Genomic DNA, 23,364 nt, shown 5'->3' with positions numbered 1-23,364 from the left:
TCACTCAGCATAATGTTTAAGGTTCACCCAAGTCATAGCCTTTACTGACATTTTAAATATAACATTCAAAGAAACTGAATAGATTGGAACTACAATAAAGTCCTTAAAAGATGATGAAGCTGAAAATCCTTAGTGAGAACCCACTTTTAGTTGTGTGCCTAAGAAGCTTATGGATGTAATCTGAGGTAAAAACCATATCCACCTACTCACCCCAAGGTCATCTCACAGATCTTTTAAATAGGAATAACTCTGAAAAGTTTGGACATGTGGAGATTGCATTTCCAAACAAATTAGGAATAAATTATAATAGAGATGGAAATTTAAAAGACAGTATATATTAACAGCTACAAAAATGATAGCTGAGCAGCATGAGATTGAAAACAAAAATGAAAAAAATGTAAATCACAATGAAAAAAATTAAGATAATTCAGTTTATTCAGTAGAAGAATGCAGGGAGAGGTTCAAGACTTTTATTTATTTTTAAAATTTTTTTCTTTTTCTTTTTTTGCGAGAGAGAGAATGAGAGAGAGCACGAGAGGGAGGAGGGTCAGAGGGAGAAGCAGACTCCCTGCTGAGCAGGGAGCCCGATGTGGGACTCGATCCCGGGACTCCAGGATCATGACCTGAGCCGAAGGCAGTCGCTTAACCAACTGAGCCACCCAGGCGCCCAAGACTTTTATTTATTTAAAGAAGGATTTTCATTTAAAAATTTTTAGTATTTTAAGGAATCAGCTTCAGTTACTCAAATAATTCAATGAATGTATAATGAATATCTCTCTTTTTAGACAAAGTATTATTTTAAGATGTCTAATAGACTGTGAAATCCTTACGGATAAGATCAATGTCATTTATTTTGAGCTCCTGTGCCTAGTGTAATAGCCAACATATTAGAAAACACTTAATATACTTAGGAAACAAAATACTTTTGAAAATAATACTGCTCATAAGAGAAATTAAGGGTAATATTTATCAAAATTGATGCTATGCTTAAAATACAAAGCTGAGTCCTAAAATATGCAACTTTCATAAATATAGTTGACCCTTGAATAACATGGGTTTGATCTGTATGGGTCTACTTACATGTGGATTTTTTTCAATAAATATATCAGAAAAGTTTTTGGACATCTGTGACAATTTGAAAAGACAGATGAACCACATAGCCTTGAAATGTCAAAAGAATTTAAGAAAAAGAAAGAACTATAGGAATACAGGATATAGGGGTGGTGCCTGGGTGGCTAAGTTAGTTAAGCATCCAACTTGATTTCGGTTCAGGTCATGATCTCAGGGTTGTGAAATCGAGCCCCATGTTGGGCTCTGCACTAGGTGTGGAGCCTGCTTAAGATTCTCTCTCCCTCTGCCCGACCCTCCCCACTCTTAGGGGAAAAAAAAAATGAATACAGGATTTAATACATATAATATACAAAGTGTATTAACTGACTGTGTTATTGGTAAGGCTTCCAGTAAAGAGCAGGCTATTAGTAGTTAAAATTTTGGGGGGTCAAAAGTTATACACGAATTCTGAACTGTGGGGATTGGTGTCTCTAACCCCTCCATTGTTCAAGGGTCCATTGTAACTCAAACTTTTACTAAGTACTTTTTAAAGAATGCTAAGAGAAAATAAAGTATTAAATAATCAGCTATAATCTTGATCTGTCAAGATATAGGATGTGTTCCAAGTAATTCAAAGCTTTAACAAAATCTGCTTACTAATTGATCTTAAGAAATGAGAACTTACTTATTTATTTATTTTTAAAAAGATTTTATTTGACAGAGCAAGAGAGTACAAGCAGGGGGAGCAGCAGCAGGAGAGGGAGAAGCAGGCTCCGTCCTGAGCCACCCAAGTGCTCTAAAAAATGAGAATTTATGATTTATACTTGCATATAAAGGTAGAAACTAAAAACCAAGAAGGAAATAAACTATTTATGGAAAACCATAAGTCAGTGTATCAACACCCACAATAAAACTAAGTCCACTATCTGCCTTCTGAGATCATTTGCTATGAAGTGAGCAATTTAAAAATACTGATTTTCTACAGAACATAGTTGTTTGCCAAGCAGATGTCTGTAAGTTAGGATAGCAACAAAAGTAGAATGCACGTGGTTTATAAGCTCTGAAATGTATGAAAGTAAAAGAACAACATCAAAGATGAACACAATCGAATCAGACAAACAATATTTAGACTGTTATAAAGGATCTTGGTAGCTTAAGTTATTTAGAGAAAAGCTCTCCATATTATTTGAAATCTAGGATTGTAGTATTTGCTTAAAAACCACTCATGGGTCCCCTGGTGTGAAATTCCAGATTTCCCTGGGTCTTCTGGTAGGAGCCACGATCAACTGTGCTGGTAACATGGGAACCAAAAATCTGTGTATCCCCTATGAAGGGGACCAAGGGATGACTGAACAGACTTCCTGCCGCTGCTGTAGGTGAAATGGTGATGGCTACAGTGAAGAAAGACAAGCCAGAGCTCAGAAAGAAGGTACATGGGGCAGTGGTAATTCATTAATGTACGTCACACAGGAGAAAAGAAGGTGTGTATCTCTATTTTGAAGATTATGCAGGGGTCATAATAAACAATAAAGGCAAAATGAAAGGTTCTGCTATCACAGGACCAGCTGCAAAAGGGTGTGCAGGCTTGTGGCCCAGGATTTCATTCAGTGCTGGCAGGATTGCATGATTCTTTGGTGTATTTGTTAAAAAAATAAATAAAAAAAAATTATTTGTGTCCTCCCTACCACCCCACCATTCATGAAGCCTGTTTTTCCTTCTCACCTCTAGTAGTAGTAAAAATGCTTACTATGTGGCAAGCAACATGCTAAGCACTTTAAATGCATGATTTCATTTAATTCTCATAACTGGATGCTATTATACCCTAATTTTAAAGGATGGGGGGTGGGGGCAACAACTTAAACAGGTTGTCCAAGATTATACAGCTAAAACGTAAAAATTAGGCTGGGATTTGAACCCAGGTCTGATTTAAAATCTATTTTTATTTTTTAAAAAACCACAACTGTATTTCAAGAAATATCCCTTATCAATGGGTGATCCAGACTGATAACTAATTGACTTGCATATTAGTTCTTTTTTTTTTTTTAAGATTTTATTTTTAGGGACACCTGGGTGGCTCAGTTAGGTGTCTGCCTTCGGCTCGGGTCATGATGGAATCGAGCCCCGCACCAGGCTCCCTGCTCAGCAGGAAGCCTGCTTCTCCCTCACCCACTCCCCCTGCTTGTGTTCTGCTCTCACGGTCTCTCTCTCTCTCTCTGTCAAATAAATAAATAAATAAATAAATAAATAAAATCTTAAAAAAAAAAAAAAGATTTTATTTTTAAGTAATCTCTATACCCAACGTGGGGCTCAAACTCACTATGTGAGATCAAGAGTCGCGTGCTCCACTGACTGAGCCAGCCAGGCGCCCCACTGACTAAAAATACACCTTAAGAGACTGTGGTAACACAAATACTTTCATTTAGTGGCAGTATAAACAGGTAAAAACCTTTTTTATCATACAACCGACAAATTCAAACATTTACAATAGGGTTATTATACTTAATGAAAGCACAAAAAGAGGCACCTGGGTGGCTCAGTCAGTTAAGCATCTGCCTTTGGCTAGGGTCATGATCCCAGGGTCCTGCGACTGAGCCCTGCATCAGGCTCCCGGCTCAACAGGGAGTCTGCTTCTCCTTCTCCCTCTGCCCCTCCCCCCACTCCTGGCTAACTCGCACGCCCTCTCTCTCCAAAGAATAAATAAATAAACAAATGAATAAACAAATAAATAAAATCTTTAAAAAATTAAAGCACAAAAGACATCTAGCACTAGAAAGTTTGGTTAAATAATAAAAAATAATAGTAATTATCCCCTTCATTATAGCTAATACTGAGCGCTTATTATATACTAAGCATTAACCAATTTAAATCATCACAATCACCTTTTGAGGATAGATATGACTATTATTCCTATTTTACAGATGAAGATGTTTATATTAATAAAATAGGGTTTTATGAATACCATTACAATAAGCAACTGTACACACAAAAACCATTTCTACATTCCAGCTGATATAGGTTAATATTGATGCATGTATGACAGACTTCCATTCCTAAGTCCATGTGTAGGATGTTCTATTTTTATATTTATGCATAGCACCTTATTTCATACTCAAAAATTCTTGGTAAAAACTGTCACATCTTGTGGGAAAAAGATTTTTACAGTTTTTGGTGATTCAGAAGTGCATGAACTTTTTTTTTAAAGATTTTTATTTATTTGACAGAGAGAGACAGCGAGAGAGGGAACACAAGCAGGCAGAGTGAGAGAGGGAGAAGCAGGCTTCCCATGGAGCAGGGAGCCCGATGCGGGGCTCGATCCCAGGACCCTGGGACCATGACCCGAGCCGAAGGCAGATGCTTAACGACTGAGCCACCCAGGCACCCCAGTGCATGAACTTTTAAGTAGATGTTTTTTGTTGGGGGTAACTAAGTGTTGCACATATGTTATTTTTAAGCTAAAGTGAATGAAAGGATACACTTCAAGTATAATTTGTGGATTCTTTTGCAAGCTAAGACAATGGTTAGTTCTTTGCCCTGAACGTCAGTGTCCTATCATTTAAAAACTTCACTGGTTCTGAAAGTGACGGACAGGGGGCACCTGGCTGGGCTCAGTCAGTAGAGCATGAGACTCTTGATCTCAGAGTCTTGAGTTCGAGCCCCATGTTGGGTAAAGAGATTACTACCCCCCCCCAAAAAAAGTGACAGGAACTCTGTTACTACAAGCTACCATCATTAAAATATAAATTACTTATATTCTTAAAAACAAAAACAAAAAAAAGAAATATGTAGGAAGAAATACTGAATCACATATTTCAACAGCTATTTGTGCACAAAGTAGAATTATGGTAGTTCTCTCAGCCTCTTTGAGAACTGTCCGTTTACATTTGACAGATCATTCTTTTTTTAAAAAGCAAGGTAAAATTCATGTAATATAAAATTAAGTACTTTAAAGTGAATAATTCAGTGGCATTTAGTACATTCACTATGTTGTACAACGACCACTTCTTATCTAATTCAAAACACTGCCATAATTCCAGAATAAAACCCCTTAACCCATTAAGAAGTTTCTTCCATTCCCTCTTTTCCTCAAGTCTCTGGCAACCCACCAATTTGCATTCTGTCTGTATGAATTTATTATGGATATTTCACACAAATGCAATTATATAATGTGACCTTTGTGTTTGGTTTTCTTAATGTAATGTTTTGGAGGTTCGTCTATGTTGTTACAGATCATTCTTTTTTGTAAAATATTCCTTACTCTATACTGTTCAGAAATAAAACATATAATAAACATCAAAAAATTAAGTATATACCCTTTGTATATTATAGCAGGTATACCATTCCAAAGGAGGTTTATTTATTTATTTATTTTTATTTTTAAAGATTTTATTCATTTATCTGAGACAGAGAGAATGAGAGAGACAGAGAGCACATGAGAGGGGGGAGGGTCAGAGGGAGAAGCAGGCTCCCTGCAGAGCAGGGAGCCCGATGCGGGACTCGATCCAGGGACTCCAGGATCATGACCTGAGCCGAAGGCAGTCGCTTAACCAACTGAGCCACCCAGGCGCCCCCAAAGGAGGTTTAGATACTATGTAGCAATTCTGATGTTACACCAATTTGACAAGAACTCTACCTGTATTTTCTTTACTTCATTACCATGGGTTCAAGACAAAAGAACTAATTTGAGGGCAGGGTACCATTTTCAGTACTCACTGCAGTGGTAAAGGAAAGCCTAAGAGTAGGCACCATTACTTATTTACTCAAAGTAAATAATCTGAATGCTAAATAAACCTGAAAATAATGAAGTTCATAAGAATTTCACATTTCTTTTATGAAAATCAAGAAACTTTACTCTTGGGGCGGCTGGGTGGCTCAGTTGGTTATGCATCTGCCTTTGGCTCAGGTCATGATCCTGGAGTCCCAGGATCGTGCCCTGCATCAGGCTTCCTGCTCAGTGGGGAGTCTGCTTCTCCCTCTCTGCCCCCCCGCCCCCCCCCTCATTCTCTCTCTCACACAAATAAATAAATGAATAAATAAATAAGTAAATAAAATCTTTAAAACACAAATGTTATCTCTGCGAAAGGTGATAGTATAAAGCTTAATTTCACAATTTCTTGCCCCAACACATAATTAATAAATAGTTACAACACAACCAAGCAAAAATTTAACAGTTTCAACCAAAAACAGAGGAAAAGGTCAGTGAAAGAATTTTTCCAAGGAACTGAGTGCCTTAGGCAACTTTCTCCATGGAGCTCCTAACTTGGTTCTCTAGAGGGAAGATGGGGGTAGGGCTGGCAGTTGAGTGAAAAAAATCCAAAAAATTTCATCAATTACTTCCCAACTAAGAGAGGTAGATAGAACAAGTCATACTGAAGGAAGCAGCAGAAAAAGAAATTTTCCTAAATGGAAATACCCCTTCTACCATCCCCCTCCAGAGAAAGGAAAAGAATAGAATTCACTATCCTGAAGACTCTTGCAGAAGGGAAGAAGAGAAGAACAAAAGAATCCTAATTATCCACATCTAATTATGTCTAAACAGGCATTTGGCTAATATGTAGGTAAAAGAAAAGTAAAAAAGATAAGATCTGCCAAAGAAGGAAGTGGTAGGGAAAATGTATTACCAAGGATGACTGTGCATTCTCAACAGAAGTGTCCCAAAGTGGCTTCCCATATTCAAAACACTGTTGGCTCAGGGAAATGGAAGTTGTTCCTAAAAGGGGATGGTGAATAGGGGGAAAAAAAAAGAGAGAGAGAGAGAGAGAGAGCAGATTCTGCATAGGCAAAGGCTCTAGGTGCCCACCCTGGGTTTGAAAACCAAAGCGTGAAGGTGTGCCAATGGGATCTACCTCACAGAGTAGCACAGCACATTCAATCAATACATAATACAGAGCACTGCTTATGTCTGCAACAAGGCTGGATGCAGCAAATCCATACATCTTTTGTTTAATCCTCAATGCAGAGCTCACAGGGGAAGAAAAAGGAGAGCTATTTTAAAAAAGCATGGATGGGGCACCTGGGTGGCTCAGTCGTTAAGCATCTGCCTTCGGCTCAGGTCATGATCCCTGGGGTCCTGGGACTGAGCCCTTCATCAGGCTCTCTGCTCAGCGGGAAGCCTGCTTCTCCCTCTCCCACTCCCCCTGTTTGTGTTCCCTCTCTTGCTGTGTCTCTCTCTGTCAAATAAACAAATAAAATCTTAAAAAAAAAAAAAAAAGTAAAAAATAAAAAAATAAAAAAGCATGGATAGGTTCAAAGACAATTCTTGTTTGAATGTCAGAGCACAAAAAGATGATTTTGTAATGGAACTGACAACTAATGAGATGAAAAAACAAAAAGAAACCAGGCATGATATCTATTTGGGTGGAACATACCATGAAAAATAGAGATGAAAAATCAATTCTCTACGGACTTTGAGTGATAATGATGTTTGATCTATGTTCACTGCTTGTAACAAATGTACCTTTCTAGGGAGGAATGCTGATGGAGAGGGTGTGCATGTGTGAGAGTACAAGATCCAAAAACTGCTCTAAAAAAAATAATGTCTATTTAAAAAATAAATTAAAAAACATGTTCTGGAAGGATCTTAGTTTAAGCTAATAAAGATATAATCAATCTGCTAATATTCTGAGTTATAAGAGAACTTGATGAGCAAAAAACCAATAAATTAAAAACTCAAAGTTGAGATGAAAAGGAAGATTACAGAGCTAACAAAGCACATTGAAATATAAAAACATTATTAGAGAATAAATAAATTATAAATAGCAAAGAAGACTAGGACATAGCTGAAAACGAAGTTACTACCAAAGAGATAATCACAGGAGATACAAGAGGAAAGGAGACAAGATTTAAAACAATTACAGGGGCGCCATGGTGGCACAATCCGTTAAGCGGCCAACTCTTGGTTTTTGCTTAGGTCGTGATATCAGAGTTGTGAGATAAAGCCCCATGTTGGGCTCCAAACTCAGGGGGGAGACTGCTTAAAACTCTTTCCCTCTCCCCCCTCCCCATACGCACGCTCTCTCTCTCAAATAAATCTTAAAAAAAAAAAAACAGTTACAAAGATAGAAGATATGCAGGACAAAAGCAATCCAACATAAGGATAATGGTGTCCCTAAAATACAGAATCCTATTAATCAGACATAATGGAAGATTGTTTTCTCCCCTAACTGAAAGAAAAATCAAATCTGCAGGACAAAAGGAAAATGATTTGAATAAAATGCTGATATTAAACAACAGATTCCAAGACATATTTGGTTAAAGTTAATGATACACAAAGATAAAGAATTCTTTCAACGGCCTATAAAAAAAAAGTCAGGGCCAAAAAACTAGGCGGAACTTAGACTTACCAATACACAATGCTGGAAGATAGTGAAGTGAAACTAAAAATGGACAGGGGGAAAAACTGTGACCTAACAATGTACTTCTCATTAAAGTAATGGCAATTGGCAGAGCTTCTCAAACATGACAATTTCAAAACACCTTTTGATAAAAATTATCTGATGATAAAATACAAAGGAAATGAAAAGGAAAAGCCCCAGTACAAGACCTAGTGGTTTGCACTGAACCATTTAAATACAGAACATTAAACAGAGAATATGAATACAGAAAGAAGGTAAATAGTTATTTTTAACACTTTTAAGGTTTAAAAAGCATTAAGTGTGCAAATGGCTGTTTTCTAAGTGGAATCAGCAAATATTAAGATAAGAAACAGGTTTAAATATATTAAAAAAAAAAAAAAAAAAGGAACAAATGAAAGAATTACATAACAAGAAACCCAAAGAAGGATTGGGGAAGGGGAGGAAATATAAGTGAAAATTTTCTCAGCTTTTATGGGTGAGAGTTGACAGATACTATATAAAACTGTTAATAGATGAATGAGAACATCATATAAAACTAGAAGGGCAACAACTAATTGTCACAAGGAAAAAACATTCATACACAAAAAGAACAAGGAAAGAATAAGAATTATGATAAAGCACAGAAGAAAACAAAGGAAACATAAATACACTCATACCAGGCAAATGCTCATGACAAGAAAGCTAGAGTTTCAATATTAATCAATGGACAAGGCTTATTAACTCATGACAGAAAGTGTTAAACAAGGGACCCTTTATAATGGCAAAGGTCCAAATTCACAATGATGACGTAACTGTATTAAGTGCTTACATCCAAAATTACCACTGCAACGAAACAATAAAGCACAAACTATAGGAAACAGAACAGAAATGGAAGAAACATAATAGAAATAGCAGATTTTAATTTACTTTCATCAATCCATGGATGGATGAAGTAGACAAAAAATATGTAAGGAAAAAATACAGAAGATATGAACAAAATGATAAAGCTGAACTAAGAGGTGTATGTGAGAACACCTCTTTAAAGGTGACCATAGGAAAAAAACAAAGTGCCCATAGATCATAAAAACTGTACATATTAAACTACAAAGAGAAACTTTAAATTCCAAAAATTGTAAATAGAATACATTTATCAGATTATAATGCTATAAAAACTAGAAATTATTTACAGAAACAAATGCAACCCGTTTTCAATCACACAGAATCTAAAAATTCCCTCAAGGGGGCACCTGGGTGGCTCAGTCAGTTAAGCGTCTGATTCAGGATTTTAGCTCAGGTCATGATGTCAGCCTCATGGGATAGAACCCTGCACTGAGCTCTGTGCTCATCAAGGAGTCTGCTTCTGATTCTCTCTCTCCCACCATCCCTCCCCCCGTGCACGTGCACTCTCGCTCCAAAATAAATAAATCAATCCTACAAAAAACAAAAAACAAACCAAGAGTGTACTTGTCTTGATGGGCACTGGGGGATGTACGGAAGTGTTAAATCACTATACTATACACCTGAAACTAATATTATACTGCATGTTAATAACTATACTGGAAATAAAGAGTGAATGAAACAAGTATCCAACTCAAGAAGTTTGTTAGAGAACAATAAAATAAACTCAAGGAAAACAGAAAATTAGAGATGAAATTAGGATTAAATAGGAAAATGGTAGATCTGGCAGATAAATCCAAGGAGCTGATTTTTTGGGGAAAGGAAAAAATAATATGAAAAAGTAAGTCACTGCCTAAAGAAGACTAATACTAGGAGCATTTTTAAATGTCAAAATACTGACATTCTGGTGTGTTTTGATTGTTTTTTGAAGCTGAAGGAAGCAGAAAGTAGAAATGATAAATAGTGCCTATATTTTTATACATTAAAAAATTTGAAGTTAGATAATGCTTAACACATTTTTATATTAAAATATATTAAGAATTTAGTGTATTCTGACCACATAAAAATAATGAAACACCCATTTGTCATTTTGCTCCTATACAGCAACTACTACTGCTGGCTAGTCTAATCAATCAAACTAAAAATTAAAAACAAACAAAGTAATAATAAAGATTCTGCAAGTACTTAAAAAACCCTGAGGGGGCAACCTGGGCCGCTCAGTTGGTTAAGCCGCTGGCTCTTGGTTTCGGCTCAGGTCATCTCAGGATCGTGGGATCAAGCCCCGCATTGGGGCGGGGTGGCAGGAGGAGTTTGCTTCAGATTCAGATTCTCCCTCTCTCTGCCCCTCCCCCGGCTCATGTGCACGCACTTTCTAAAATAAATAAATAAATCTTAACACCCCCCCCCCGCCCAAAAACCTAAAAAGAAAAACAACAAAGAACCCCAAACAAAAAAACAAAAACCTCCCAAGACCCCAAGAGCAAAATTCTATCCTATAAAAATGTGAGTATCTAGCTGAATTGGTCAATTTTTCTAGGATAATAGAAGTTGCCAAACTTAAGCAGGAGAGAGAAAAATTAGACTAATCACAACAGAAAAAACTGAGAAAATGCTACCCCCTTTATTAAGAGAGATTGGGAAATAATGTCATCAAATGACAGTAGTAGTTTGATCCTACCAAAAGCGTTTCAGAATTTAAAGAACAAAAGCCTTCAAACTGTTTTTAGAGAGCTAGCGCATTATTGATTCTGAATCTGAAAGAGGACAAAAATAAAACTATAAAACTTTCTTTTATGTCACCAAGAAAATTCCTAAATAGACTATCAGCAAACAGACTATAGTTCATTAGTATTATTCTCATATATGAGAATCACTCCTGGAATGCAAAGATAGCTCAGTATGAGGAAATCTATTTGTATAATGAACAATATTGAACAGGTTGAAAGGAAAAAACTATACATTCAGGACAATAAACCTTGAAAGATTATCTGATAAAGTTCAATTTCTATTCCTGATTCATTTTTTTTTAACCTTAAAAAATTTTTTTAAAATGTAAGCTCCACACCCAATTTAAGGCTTGAACTCACAACCCTGAGATCAAGAGTCATATGCTCTACCTACTGAGCCAGCCAGGTGCCCCTCTATTCCTGATTCAAAATTACTTAGCAAACTAGGAAAAGAATGGTAATTCTAACCTGACAAAGAAGTATCTCAAATAAAAGGCTAACCATCATGCTTAGTACACTGTACACCCTAGAAGCTTTTTTTTTTTTTTTGCCTAGAAGTATTTCCAATACAATTAGGAACATAGAATGCATGTAAAGTATATTATTTTTTATTTCCTATTTATTCTAGAAGTATCAGTTAAATTAGAAAAAAGAAGGCAAAATATCATTTATAGGTATGATTCTAAGATTAGAAAACCCAAGAGAATCATATGAAAAAAATTATTACAAATAAAGGAATGCAGTCAGGTGGTAGGGGTTGCAAAATTAATATCCAAAGTTAACAGCTTCTATATACACAAACAAGAACCAGAAAATAGATGTGAAGGAGGGGGGAAAAACCTCTAAAAGATAAAATACCTAGGTACAAACAACCAAAACCAAAACTTAACATGCACAGAACATACTCAAATCTAAGCAGGTACATAAAATTAACTTCAGTAAACAGGATGTCACATACTCTCGGCTAAGAAGAGTCAGTATAAAAGTGATGATAATTTTCCAAATGAATCTATTAATTCAATGCAGTACTACCTAAAAAAACATCCTAAGAACTTTGGAGAAACTGAACAAAGTTGTAGTCAAGTTCATTTGGAAAAACAAACATAAGAAAAGCCAAAAAAGGGGCGCCTGGGTGGCTCAGTCATTAAACATCTCCTGGGATCGGGCCCCGCATGGGGCTCCCAGCTAAGCAGGAAGCCTGCTTCTCCCTCTCCCACTCCCCCTGCTTGTGTTCCCTCTCTCGCTGTGTCTCTCTTTGTCAAATAGATAAATAAAATCTTAAAAAAAAAAAAAAAAGAAAAAAAAGAAAAGCCAAAAAAATTCTTCTGTGTAAGATGGTGTTTAAAAGGGGCAAAGAACAAGGAGGCAAGAATGTGATGATGAGGACAATCAGAATTTTAAAATTCTGAAGCTTCAGTCATAAAGAGTTTAGTACTACAGAAGAAAACAGACTGAGCAATCACAGACAACTGCCGAGATGGACCCACAAAAAAGGAACTTTGGTCTAGGACAGGGTTTTTCGACCTCAGTGCTATTTTTTTTTCTTTAAAGATTTTATTTATTTATTTGACAGAAAGAGACACAGCAAGAGAGGGAACACAAGCAGGGGGAGTGGGAGAGGGAGAAGCAGGCTTCCCGCTGAGCAGGGAGCCCGATGTGGGGCTCGATCCCAGGACCCTGGGATCATGACCTGAGCCGAAGGCAGATGCTTAACGACTGAGCCACCCAGGTGCCCCCTCAGTGCTATTGATAACCAGTTTTGATAACCAAAAATGTCTCCAGACATTGCCAAATGTCTCCTGAGGGACAAAACTGCCCCTGTTTGAGAACCACAGGTTTATGATAATGGTGGTATTTCAAACTGGAGGTTGGGAGAACAGATATCATTGTTAAATAAATTATTCAATGGTACTAGAATAATTGGCAATTGGTCTGAAAAAACATTTAGGTAAATCCATTTATGATTTAAAAATTTTTTTTAAATTTAAAATTATTTTTAATTATACAAACAATGTATATATATTTTGTCCTGGTAAAAACTAAACATTACAGATCTCTATCATAATCATCCCTTTCTCCTACTCCTCAGAGACAACCTATTATATATATATATTTTTTGACAATCCCCATTGTAAGTTGGAATACATTCTTCTCAAAGCTTTTGTTATGTATTAAATATAGATATATATGCACTTGTAGAAAAAGAAATTTGATGGGGAAAAAAACCTTTAGAAGAAAGCATGTGTGAACTAATTTATAATCTAAAATACAAGAGAATTTTTATGAGTAGAATACAAAACACAGAAGTCATCAAAGATTAATGGATTAAAATTTACAAAAATTTAAAAAATCTGATATAGTAAAAATGATAATATAGCTAAAAAGCAGATGAAAAGCTGGAGGGGCGCCTGGGTGGCTCAGGTGGTTAAGCGGCTGCCTTTGGCTCAGGTCATGATCCCAGGGTCTGGGATCGAGCCCAATATCGGGCTCCCTGCTCGGCGGGAAGCCTGCTTCTCCCTCTCCAAACCCCCTGCTTGTGTACCCTCTCTGTCAGTTAAATAAATAAATAAAATCTTAAAAAAAAAAAGCAGATAAAATCTGGAAAACATCATTTTTGTTACAGATAAGGACTAATTTCTTATAATAAAAAGATTTAATATAATTAAGAAAATGTTGAGTAACAAAGGAACTGCTGGGTAAGAGAAAAATAATTCTAAATGCCAGCAATCACTCAAATAAAGATATTTAAGTAAGAAACGGGACACCATTTTATATTTATTATATATGTGATGATATCCCAGAGTTAGTGAGGGTGTGAAAGAAATGATCAATCTGTGGCGCCTGGGTGGCTCAGTTGTTAAGCATCTGCCTTCGGCTCAGGTCATGGTCCCAGGGTCCTGGGATTGAGCCCCGTGTCGGGCTCCCTGTTCAGCGGGAAGCCTGCTTCTCCCTCTCCCACTCCCCCTGCTTGTGTTCCCTCTCTTGCTGTTGCTGTCAAATAAATAAAATCTTAAAAAAAAAAGAACTGATCAATCCAACAGTTTTTGGATGTTTTCAAAGATTCAACTTTCTGATAAAGACTTGGCACATGTTCTTTGATCTTGGAATTCTGGCTCTAGCAATTTATTACATGAATTATAATACAAAAGCTTGACAATAGTATAATGAAGACTTAATGGCAAAACACTGCAAAAAACCAAAATGTCCATCAAATGGATACTAGTTAAATAAAGTATGGCATGTCCACACAAAGGGCATACCATGTAGTTAATGCAAAGAATAAGGTGGATTTGACTATGCCCTTCTCAAAGAGCTCTAAGATATATATATATATATTTTTAAAGGTTTTATTTATTTATTCAAAAGAGAGAGAGAGCGAGAGCAGGAACATAAGCAGGGGGAGTGGGAGAGGGAGAAGCAGGCCTCCTGCCGAGCAGGAAGCCCGATGCAGGGCTTGATCCCAGGACTCTGGGATCATGACCTGAGCCTAAGGCAGACGCCCAATCATCTGAGCCACCCAGGCGCCCCCAAGATGTATTTTGTTAAGAAAATGCAAATAATGTAAATAGCACGAACACCCCTGTGTTTAGAAAAAATTAAAGAACTAAAGTAACCTGGCTATTCATTTCTCACTAACCCAAGTCTGAAATCAATAGGTTCAATTATATTTTTGAATAAACCCCTCCTCTATCTGAATTCTTGCTATTCAGGAACCAAAAGGGCTCAAACATCAAGGGGATACGAGTACATATATAAAAATAAGAATATATATGATGTTTATACATGAGCTTTTTTCCTGGAAGTAATCACAACAAACTGTTAAAGATAATTTGCCATTAAATAATGAGAAGACTTTCACTTTTTGGTGCCTTTCTGCATTATCTGAATTTCCTAACTTCACACATTTCTTTTTCTTCTTCACATTTTATTTCACAATCTCTATTTCTGAATTTTTTTTTTTTTTTTAAAGATTTTATTATTTATATGAGAGAGAGAGCACATGAGAGGGGGGAGGGTCAGAGGGAGAAGTAGACTCCCTGCTGAGCAGGGAGCCTGATGCGGGACTCAATCCTGGGACTCCAGGGTTATGACCTGAGCCGAAAGCAGTCACTTAACCAAATGAGCCACCCAGGTGCCCCTCTATTTCTGAATTCTTAAATTTTTAAACTTTTACACATTTTTTAAAAAAAGATTTTATTTGAGAGAGAGCATGCACGTGCACATGCACAAGCTGGGGGAGGGGCAGAGGGACAAGCACACTCCTTGCTCAGCTGGGAGCTCAATGCAGGACTCCTTCCCAGGATCCTGAGATCACAACATGAGCCCAAATCAGACGTTTAACTGACTGAGCCACCCAGGTGCCCCTACATATTATTAAAAAAAAAAAAAAAACCTGTCAAGAGAACTCTGCATAAGGAGATTAATAGCTTATTTTTAGAATTTGTACCTTGATGCAAGTAAAAGCCAACTAACAATTGTTGTTATCTTAAAAAATAAACATGAGAAGAGCAAAAAAAAAAAAAAAAAAGGACAACACAAAAAGAAACATCAAGTGCAATTCTTTAAATAGTAGTATCATAGAAAAATTTTCACTCTATGACCCCCGGGATTTCTCACTAGAAGAGAAAAGAAACTACATTTAGGAAATGAAAAAAAGTTGACAATTAAATGTAAGAGGAGATTATAAAAAACTGCAGAAGTATTTCCTCAATATTTATTTTTCACACCATAAAGTTACATACTACTCACCCAGCTCGGAAAATCAGACCACGTTGGAACTCGTTGACAGAGGTCCCGGAGAATACGTATGATAATCACACAGGACTGCAGACCATTAGCTCTAGCCTTGAGAGCAACACAAAAACCCAGGTGAATTAATCTTAGAAATATTGAAAATATCCCTTGATGAAAAAAAGTTAAAATACCACTGTTCAATGGAAGCTCAGATAAAAATAAAACAAAAATAACCACACTTAAAATTGGATTCAATGAGCTGCCATTTACAGCAGTATTTTATGCCAGGGTTAGTATTTAAAAGCTGGTATTTTAGGTCAAAGTAAACAGATTATACAAGAATAATATTTCTTGATCCCCTGTGAACCTTGACCTGTGTTCATTTAAAACAGTAAACTTAAAAAAAAAAAAAATCTGCCTACATTAGAAACAAAAGAAAAAGTAAAGAGCTAAAAAGTTTGTCTAGGGACTGAAAGGTTAAGGAAATCTGTTTGGTTTCCCTTCTGTGTCTTTGCATGACTGCAAAGTCACTAAACCAAACAGCTGCTTCCTCACCTTTCACTCCCTACACTTATTAACTTAGAGAAAGAGGGGGAAAAAATCTTAAAACTATACACAAAGCTTTAAACACATATTCCATTATTTAAAGCAAAAGTTAATCTGCAGCCTTATGGAATATAATATATATACACAAACATGTGATGTTCCTAAACAAGTAAACTTTAAATATAGCCACTAAAAATAAAAATAAAAAACCCCAAACTACAAAACACCCCCAAACCTAGGGTTATTGTCAAATTAATAGTAACTGCAATATGCAGATCTTCATACCCAGCTTTCTATGTTAACATATTTTCTGAGATTTAATTTAAAGTAATATTGCTTGGGCAATCTTTTGAAATGTTTAAACACAGTTAAACATGTTGTACTGAACTACTCTCTCATAAGGCTACAAGAAAAAAGTAAAATGATGTTCCGAACCTGGAACCACTTAGCGTGGCGTAGAGCAGCCAGAGCGTCAAGGCATTTTTGCCTGTCCAAGACGTCCGGTGGGTCTTTCACCATACCCGAGGTTACATCTAAAATGGATTGAATTGGCAAAATGCAGTGAGGAATGGGTGTTTGACCAGGTGAGCAAGACACTTCCTTAAAGTAGCATCAGTGTCACATGAGCCATTTGAGAGTTTACCAGCACTTTAACGTACCCAGAGTTATTTTCAGCAAATTTATATAATCCAATGTAAAAATCAAAAGGAGAATTTAAACTCTTAAGAAATATAGTAAGTGATTTCTGCAAATAATCAGCCCTACCCACCAAAATAAAATCCAAAGGAAGGATTACTGGACACAGCGCACCAGCACAAAGACAAGACAAGAGGGAACACAAAAATCCACCTTAATAAATGAGAGTTCATGATAAACTATTAAGTTTGTTCAGTATTCTAAATGGTCAGAGGTTATTCTGGGGCTCATATAGCAAAGAACTAGTAATAAATATGGAATGATCAATATAGTAATAATCATGGAAAAAAACAAAGAGCCTAAAAGAGGCATTTCTAAGAGGTCAATGTTTTTCTCTTCTACCAGGAAATTTTAGCTTTAAGGGAATATGAAATGCTCTTTTAAAAAGTTCCCATGGGGCGCTGGGTGGCTCAGTCATTAAGCGTCTGCCTTCGGCTCAGGTCATGATCCCAGGGTCCTGGATAGAGCCCTACATCGGGCTCCCTGCTCCGCGGGAAGCCTGCTTCTCCCTCTCCCACTCCCCCTGCTTGTGTTCCCTCTCTCGCTGTGTGTCCCCTCTTTCGCTGCGTGTCTGTCAAATAAATAAAATCTTAAAAAAAAAAATATTCCAAAGGATAATTGGAGAGAAATAATGGGTATAGTTAGTGGAAAAGGGCAATAGGAACTAGCATGGTTAAATAGGATAAGTATAGAAAAAGAAGAGATGCAGTAAGAACTCTTTGATGATAAAGAGTATGTATGGTCTAAAATTGTAACAATGGATTTTAAATCAGACTATTGTATTAAAACATAAAGGAGCTATCTAAAAAACTTGAGAAAGTCTGAACCTAAACTAGGACAAGAAGTTAATTTTACATTCATGATAGACGGCCAGCTATATGTTCATCTGAACATATCTGTAAAGTGTGTATAAAATAACAGCATATTTGCTAATCAAACTATTCAAAATAGCAACTAAATAAATCTAATTTATAGCTCTTAATGATTTTAATAGTAGAAATATTTTCTAAATACAGCATAATTACACACTAGGTGAGTAATCTATTGAATTTAAGTCTTCTGGCAAAAGTGTACCAAAATTATGGGGTATTTAAGATATAATTTAATAAATCATTGAGGGTACCAAATGAATATGAGGGACAAAAGAAATATATGATAAAAGAAGTTAAAGATGATTTTAAGAGTATTATTGCCACTTTAGGCAAGTTATTTAATTATATATATTTTGTATGGGCATTCAGTTGTCTTAAAAGACAGTTGTCCTTATTTTGAGTAGGTAACACATAAAGAAACATATTCTAAAAATGATAAAGAAATCTATCCACTGGGCTTTCTATTCTTAGTTCTTGCTCTTCAAATAATCAGATGATCCAGATTTTTCAAGAAGACATGTTAGAAGGGCGATTTACAGATAATCAAAGAACACTGTGCAGCATTCTGAGATTAAGACTGAAAGAAGAATGTGGGTACTAAAAAGAAACTATCAAGACAAAATATTAGGTGATTTTTAAAAAATAGTGGACAATCTCAAAACCTGCAAGACCTACTACTAAAATCAGAAGAATACAGACCATAAGAGATGGGGCTCTTTTGAGATAAGGAAAAGGAAACAGGAAAGCACAGCTAACTAAAGAAATAAAAAAAAGAAAGAAAAAAATGAAATAAAAAACCATTCTTCAAAGCAGGATTACAGAACTGCTGAAGGACCCTCTTTCTATGTCCCTTATTTACATTACCTGCTAAAGCTAGAATGCAAATAGGTGACAATGTGCAATCTCTTTCTAAAAAAGTTTCTGAATTTCTAATGTTATTTTCACGATGTTATAATTTCCTTCAATATGTAAGAAAATTTTTCTTTTTGCACACAAGCCATTTATAACTTTGAAAATTTTAATTAATGATACAATTTCAAAGATGTAAGACACCTACTGCAATTTAAAAACAAATTAAGAGCTGTAAGTAGAAAATTTCTGTTAAATTTAGAGTGTGGATTTTTGCACCCATTTTATATTTCAAGTGGATTAACCCCTTAGGTATATTGTGCTAAAAACAAAAAAATCATACTTGTTGCCTAATACCCAGTTAACAAAACAAAAATCATTTAATTTATTAAAAAAAAAAAGCAAATTCTTACCCTACAAAAATGTAATTTCATCAATTTTAAGGGGTTAATCACCAGTTAGAAGACATGCTGTGTCCACACTATTTTATGATTAAAAGTTAATGGGAATATATTAATTTAAATTAACATGGTTATGTAAAATATATAATCCACCCACAACCATTTAAAAACTAGTGTGAACACTGCTCAATTCTAGAATAGACAAAGACAAAACAAACAAAACAGCCACACAAAGGACAATAAATGCCAGACTCTGCATCCAAAATCCCTCCTTAATCAAATGGCAGGTGTGACACTGAGCTTTTGAAAACCTTGGTCAAAAATCCTTCCGATGTCTTGGCAGCAACCCCTGACAGGAATCAATCCCCTCTGCTAGAAGGCTTTGGACCGGGCCTGATAAGCTACAGGTGGAAAAAAACACACACATACTTGACTTGCTGCAGAAAAGACTCTGTAGCAAGGGTTAGAGCATTACCAACATTTCAAGCTTCAAGTCAATTAACTGTTAACTTAAGTGTTTAACTGTCAAACACAGTACTATAAAATCTGTCATGCGTTTAACAGTTATTTGGGCAATTTAATAATTTCTTTTAAATAACTGAAAAATAATTTTTGGTATTGAACAGGACCATCTTTATTAAAGAGCTACCACACTGCGCAAGTCGCAAGTCTCAAGATTTGTAATTGCTCTTCCGGCAAAGCCTTCCTTACCCCCTGTACTAACTCCCCAAAGCAAGCTATAGGCTTTAAGTCATTTTAAGACACAGAGCATTGGGAGCTGCAGTGAGAGAGAATACATACCGTTATTCTGCAGCAAGAAAGAAGCAATCTTCATAATGAAGCTAAAGACACAGTTTACTGCAGTTATCTGCAGCAAGGAACACTCTATCAATGTTTCTACACTTTTTGCACACCCAACTTTTCAGCTCAGTGTCTTGAAGTAAAATCTTCCAATTTTGGACTGATCACTTCTCTCACCAGAGTATTTATGAAATCCAGAACAGTAATTCTAACTCAAGTCTGGGTCAGACAAAAATATAATTTTGTTTCCTTTAGAAGGGATAGGTTATCAAAGACTACTACAGATGCGATATGAACTTTAGACTTTTGCAATGTAACAAAATAACTCGATAATGTACAAATTTAACTAAGGCTAAATAGAATTGGATAAAATGTGCTCTGAAATAGTTAAATTAAATGGTTATATGAGTATAATTTCATCCCAAGTATAACAACTTTTATTTATATCATATTAGAAGATTTCTTTTTCAAATCCTAAGGGTCATATGTTGCATATGAATTGACCAGATTGACTCAGGAATTGTTTTTCCAGCAATATTCACAGTCAGACTTTGAGTGGAAAATCATGTTCATATAAAAGATCCTTTACACAAAACCCTTTCATTTTTAAGATGCAAAGCTTATACAACATACAAGTCCTGATATGGTGTATACGTGAAGTATGCAAGATTAGACATGTCTCCCAATGACCACATTTTAAATAAAGTGTTGTCTTCCTGGGTCGTGGAAAGCCCAGTGCCTTAAAAAAAAATTGCTTTGCTGTAAGAAAACAAATTTAAAGGGACAGTAACTAAGAGCCTACTGATGCTATTTTAGACAATTTTAATATTCAATACAGTATTCTTTTCTCCTCTATCTGTATCACAAAGAAATATTAGTGTAGACTATATAACTCCATACTCAACAAGTTAAGATGTACAAAAACAACATGAAAGGAAACAAAGTAAATTTTATCTGACCCATAAAACAATGGAACCAACATAAGGCAGACACTGACCATGCTTTTTGGCTTAAAAGCTTTTGAAGCTTTGAAAATGTTACAGAACAGTCCCTAAAGCAACATTGCTGGCACCAGCAGGATTTCACCTTCTACAATTGTAAAGTAAGTTTAAAAACCCTGTACTGTACTATAACTTACTAACTACACCTACACCATTTATTTTTCAATATCTCTAGTATAATTATATTGGGTTCAAATGCCCAAATCTACGTGCATTAGGATGCTCTGCATTCACGAAAACTCTCCAAACAAAAGAGCAACCTCAGAGAACTAGAAATATTTACCTCAGGACAAGCCAAATCCATGATTACACATATAACAATGCCTCTTAAAATGGAAGTATTACAAGTATATAACCAATTTTATTTGAAACTCTCGTCTTTTTTTAAAGACAAGAACAAAAACTTCTTAATAGAAGTTAAATTTGTGGCCCCTTACTACCAACATTTAATTTTTTCATGTGTCCACTACGTCAGCAAGAATAATTTTGAACTTTTTTTTTCCAGAAATCTGAGGTTAGCAAGAAAAGAAAAAAATCAAGAAAGTCAATAATACCATGAGTGTTTTATATAAAAGTACATTACTAAAAAGAGCATTTACTTTCTGGGAAATGATCTTAAGCAAAACTGGTTGCTACATTAAGTCAAATCTATCCAATTCTTATGTAATGCCAGCATGTTGCCTTCTAGGGCTTAATGCCATCTTAAAGAGTAGGTAAATGAAAAAAAAAAAGTTAATAGAAAAGTAGAATGTTTAATGGCTTTCCAACCTCCTTCCCTCATGTTCTCTTCTCTAATAATTGGAGATGTCAGGGTGATAGTGACTTGCATTTTGGGTTCCACACATGAATTCAAAATTATTGCCGCTTCAGACATAGCACATTTTATATCATACTTCTCAGGACTTATAACCTATGTAATGAAGAGTACAAAAAAATTAGTTGGACTTTTACATTATCAGACAAAGCAGATTCATTATGGATGGCTCTTTCATTTTCTCACTACCTCAAACATTTAATTAATTTATTTATTTTTAAGTAATCTTTACACCCAACATGGGGCTCAAACTTACAACCCGAAGATCAAGAGTCATGTGCTCTATTGATGAAACCAGCCAGGCGCCTCTACTTCAATCATTTTATAAGCAGTAGATAATATACTACTCTCCAAGAAGTCTTACAATAATGCAAATATCATTAATCTCTTACTGTACTTTCCTTTTAGAATTCTTTGTTGAGCTAATATTTATCATTATTTGTATCAGAGGGATTATTTGTATATGTCCCTATTAGATTATAAATTCTTGGATAAAAGAAACACTGCTGTATTTACTACTGTACCTTCCAAATAGCATCTGGGTAGTTAAATTCTCATACATTTGCAGAATTTGAATGAAACTAAACAGATTCTTGAATTCAACCATTCCCACTGTACACTGTGAAATCAACATCTATATTTCATAATCAGAGAGCAAAAAGTCTTGATTAACAGCCAGAAAAACCAGGATTCACTACAATTTGATAAAGATCATAAGCCCCAGTTCCTATGAATGAATGAAGACGTTACACAGAAATTACATTGAGTGTTTATAGTACAGTATGTAAGTTCAGATTCCAGCTGTTACTTTACTAGTGCTGTGAAGATGGGCAAATTATTTAACTCTCCTATCCTGTTTCTGTAAAATGGGGACAGAAATCTTTACCTAACCTATAGAACTAAGTGAATTAACTATATAAGGCCCTTAAAACAGTGCCTGGTTGGCTCAGTCAGTTAAGTGTCTGACTTCGGCTCAGGTCATGATCTAGGGGTCCTGGGATTGAGCCCCACACTGGGGGCTTGTGCTCAGTGGGGAGTCTGCTTGAGATTCTCTCTCTCCCAACCCTCTGCCCCTCCCCCAGCTCGTGTGCTCTCTCTCAAATAAAATCTTAGAAAAGAAAAAAAAACAAAACAAAAAACAAAAAACAGTGCCTGATACATACTAAGTACTATATAAATGTCAACTATGACAATGATGAAGAATTAATTCTACTTTTTTTTATTCCCTTGTATAGTAAGTACAGTCTGATTTGGAAACGGTATTTTGTTTTTAGTCTAACTCCTTGATTATTTCTTTAGGATATATTTCCCGCTTTGTAGTTTTACTAAGTATCACAATTAAGATCAAGATATTTCTAGCAAATTACATACTTCTCTCAAGGTCCTCAAACCTTTCCTCTCTCCCCCACCACACCCCACTGCCCTAGCAGCCTCAACAGAGGAATAAGAAGCAGACACACAATGCCGATTCTGCTGGCTCCTAGTACTTAAAAGACTCATCCACAATAAGAAACTTCATTTCTGCAACAATGGTAACATAAAGCAAACAACATTAAGTGTCAGAGTTGTCAGAGCTTAAGTTCAACACCGTGCTTCACTATCCCTTTTGTTACCAGTTGCTCTGCTGTGGTCAGGTACTATTTAT

The 23,364-nt window shown here is 35.8% G+C and overlaps 1 protein-coding gene and 1 pseudogene across 4 annotated transcripts in view; one reads left to right on the top strand and one right to left on the bottom strand.

Moving 5' to 3' along the window:
• Positions 1-23,364, bottom strand: part of ZFR (zinc finger RNA binding protein) — an 81,045-nt gene that overhangs the window by 6,836 nt on the left and 50,845 nt on the right. For 3 of the 4 annotated variants that reach the window (XM_045862916.3, XM_045862924.3, XM_064596809.1), the window contains 3 exons: positions 21,674-21,815; positions 16,721-16,818; positions 15,755-15,850 (listed from right to left, as the gene is read on the bottom strand). In XM_045862916.3, coding sequence (XP_045718872.1) covers positions 15,755-15,850; positions 16,721-16,818; positions 21,674-21,815 — 336 coding nt within the window. The remainder of the gene's footprint in view (positions 1-15,754; positions 15,851-16,720; positions 16,819-21,673; positions 21,816-23,364) is intronic. The other variant, XR_010413339.1, reaches the window with a different exon arrangement.
• LOC123853801 (large ribosomal subunit protein uL14-like) lies at positions 353-2,677 on the top strand (annotated as a pseudogene).

The sequence above is a fragment of the Mirounga angustirostris genome, unplaced genomic scaffold, assembly GCF_029215605.1.
Source record: "Mirounga angustirostris isolate CCGP_5_RB_7025 unplaced genomic scaffold, mMirAng1.0.hap1 SCAF_7, whole genome shotgun sequence".
Lineage (NCBI taxonomy): Eukaryota > Metazoa > Chordata > Mammalia > Carnivora > Phocidae > Mirounga > Mirounga angustirostris.
The sequence above is the reverse complement of the archived record's forward strand: the minus strand, read 5'-3'. Positions and strand labels throughout refer to the sequence as shown.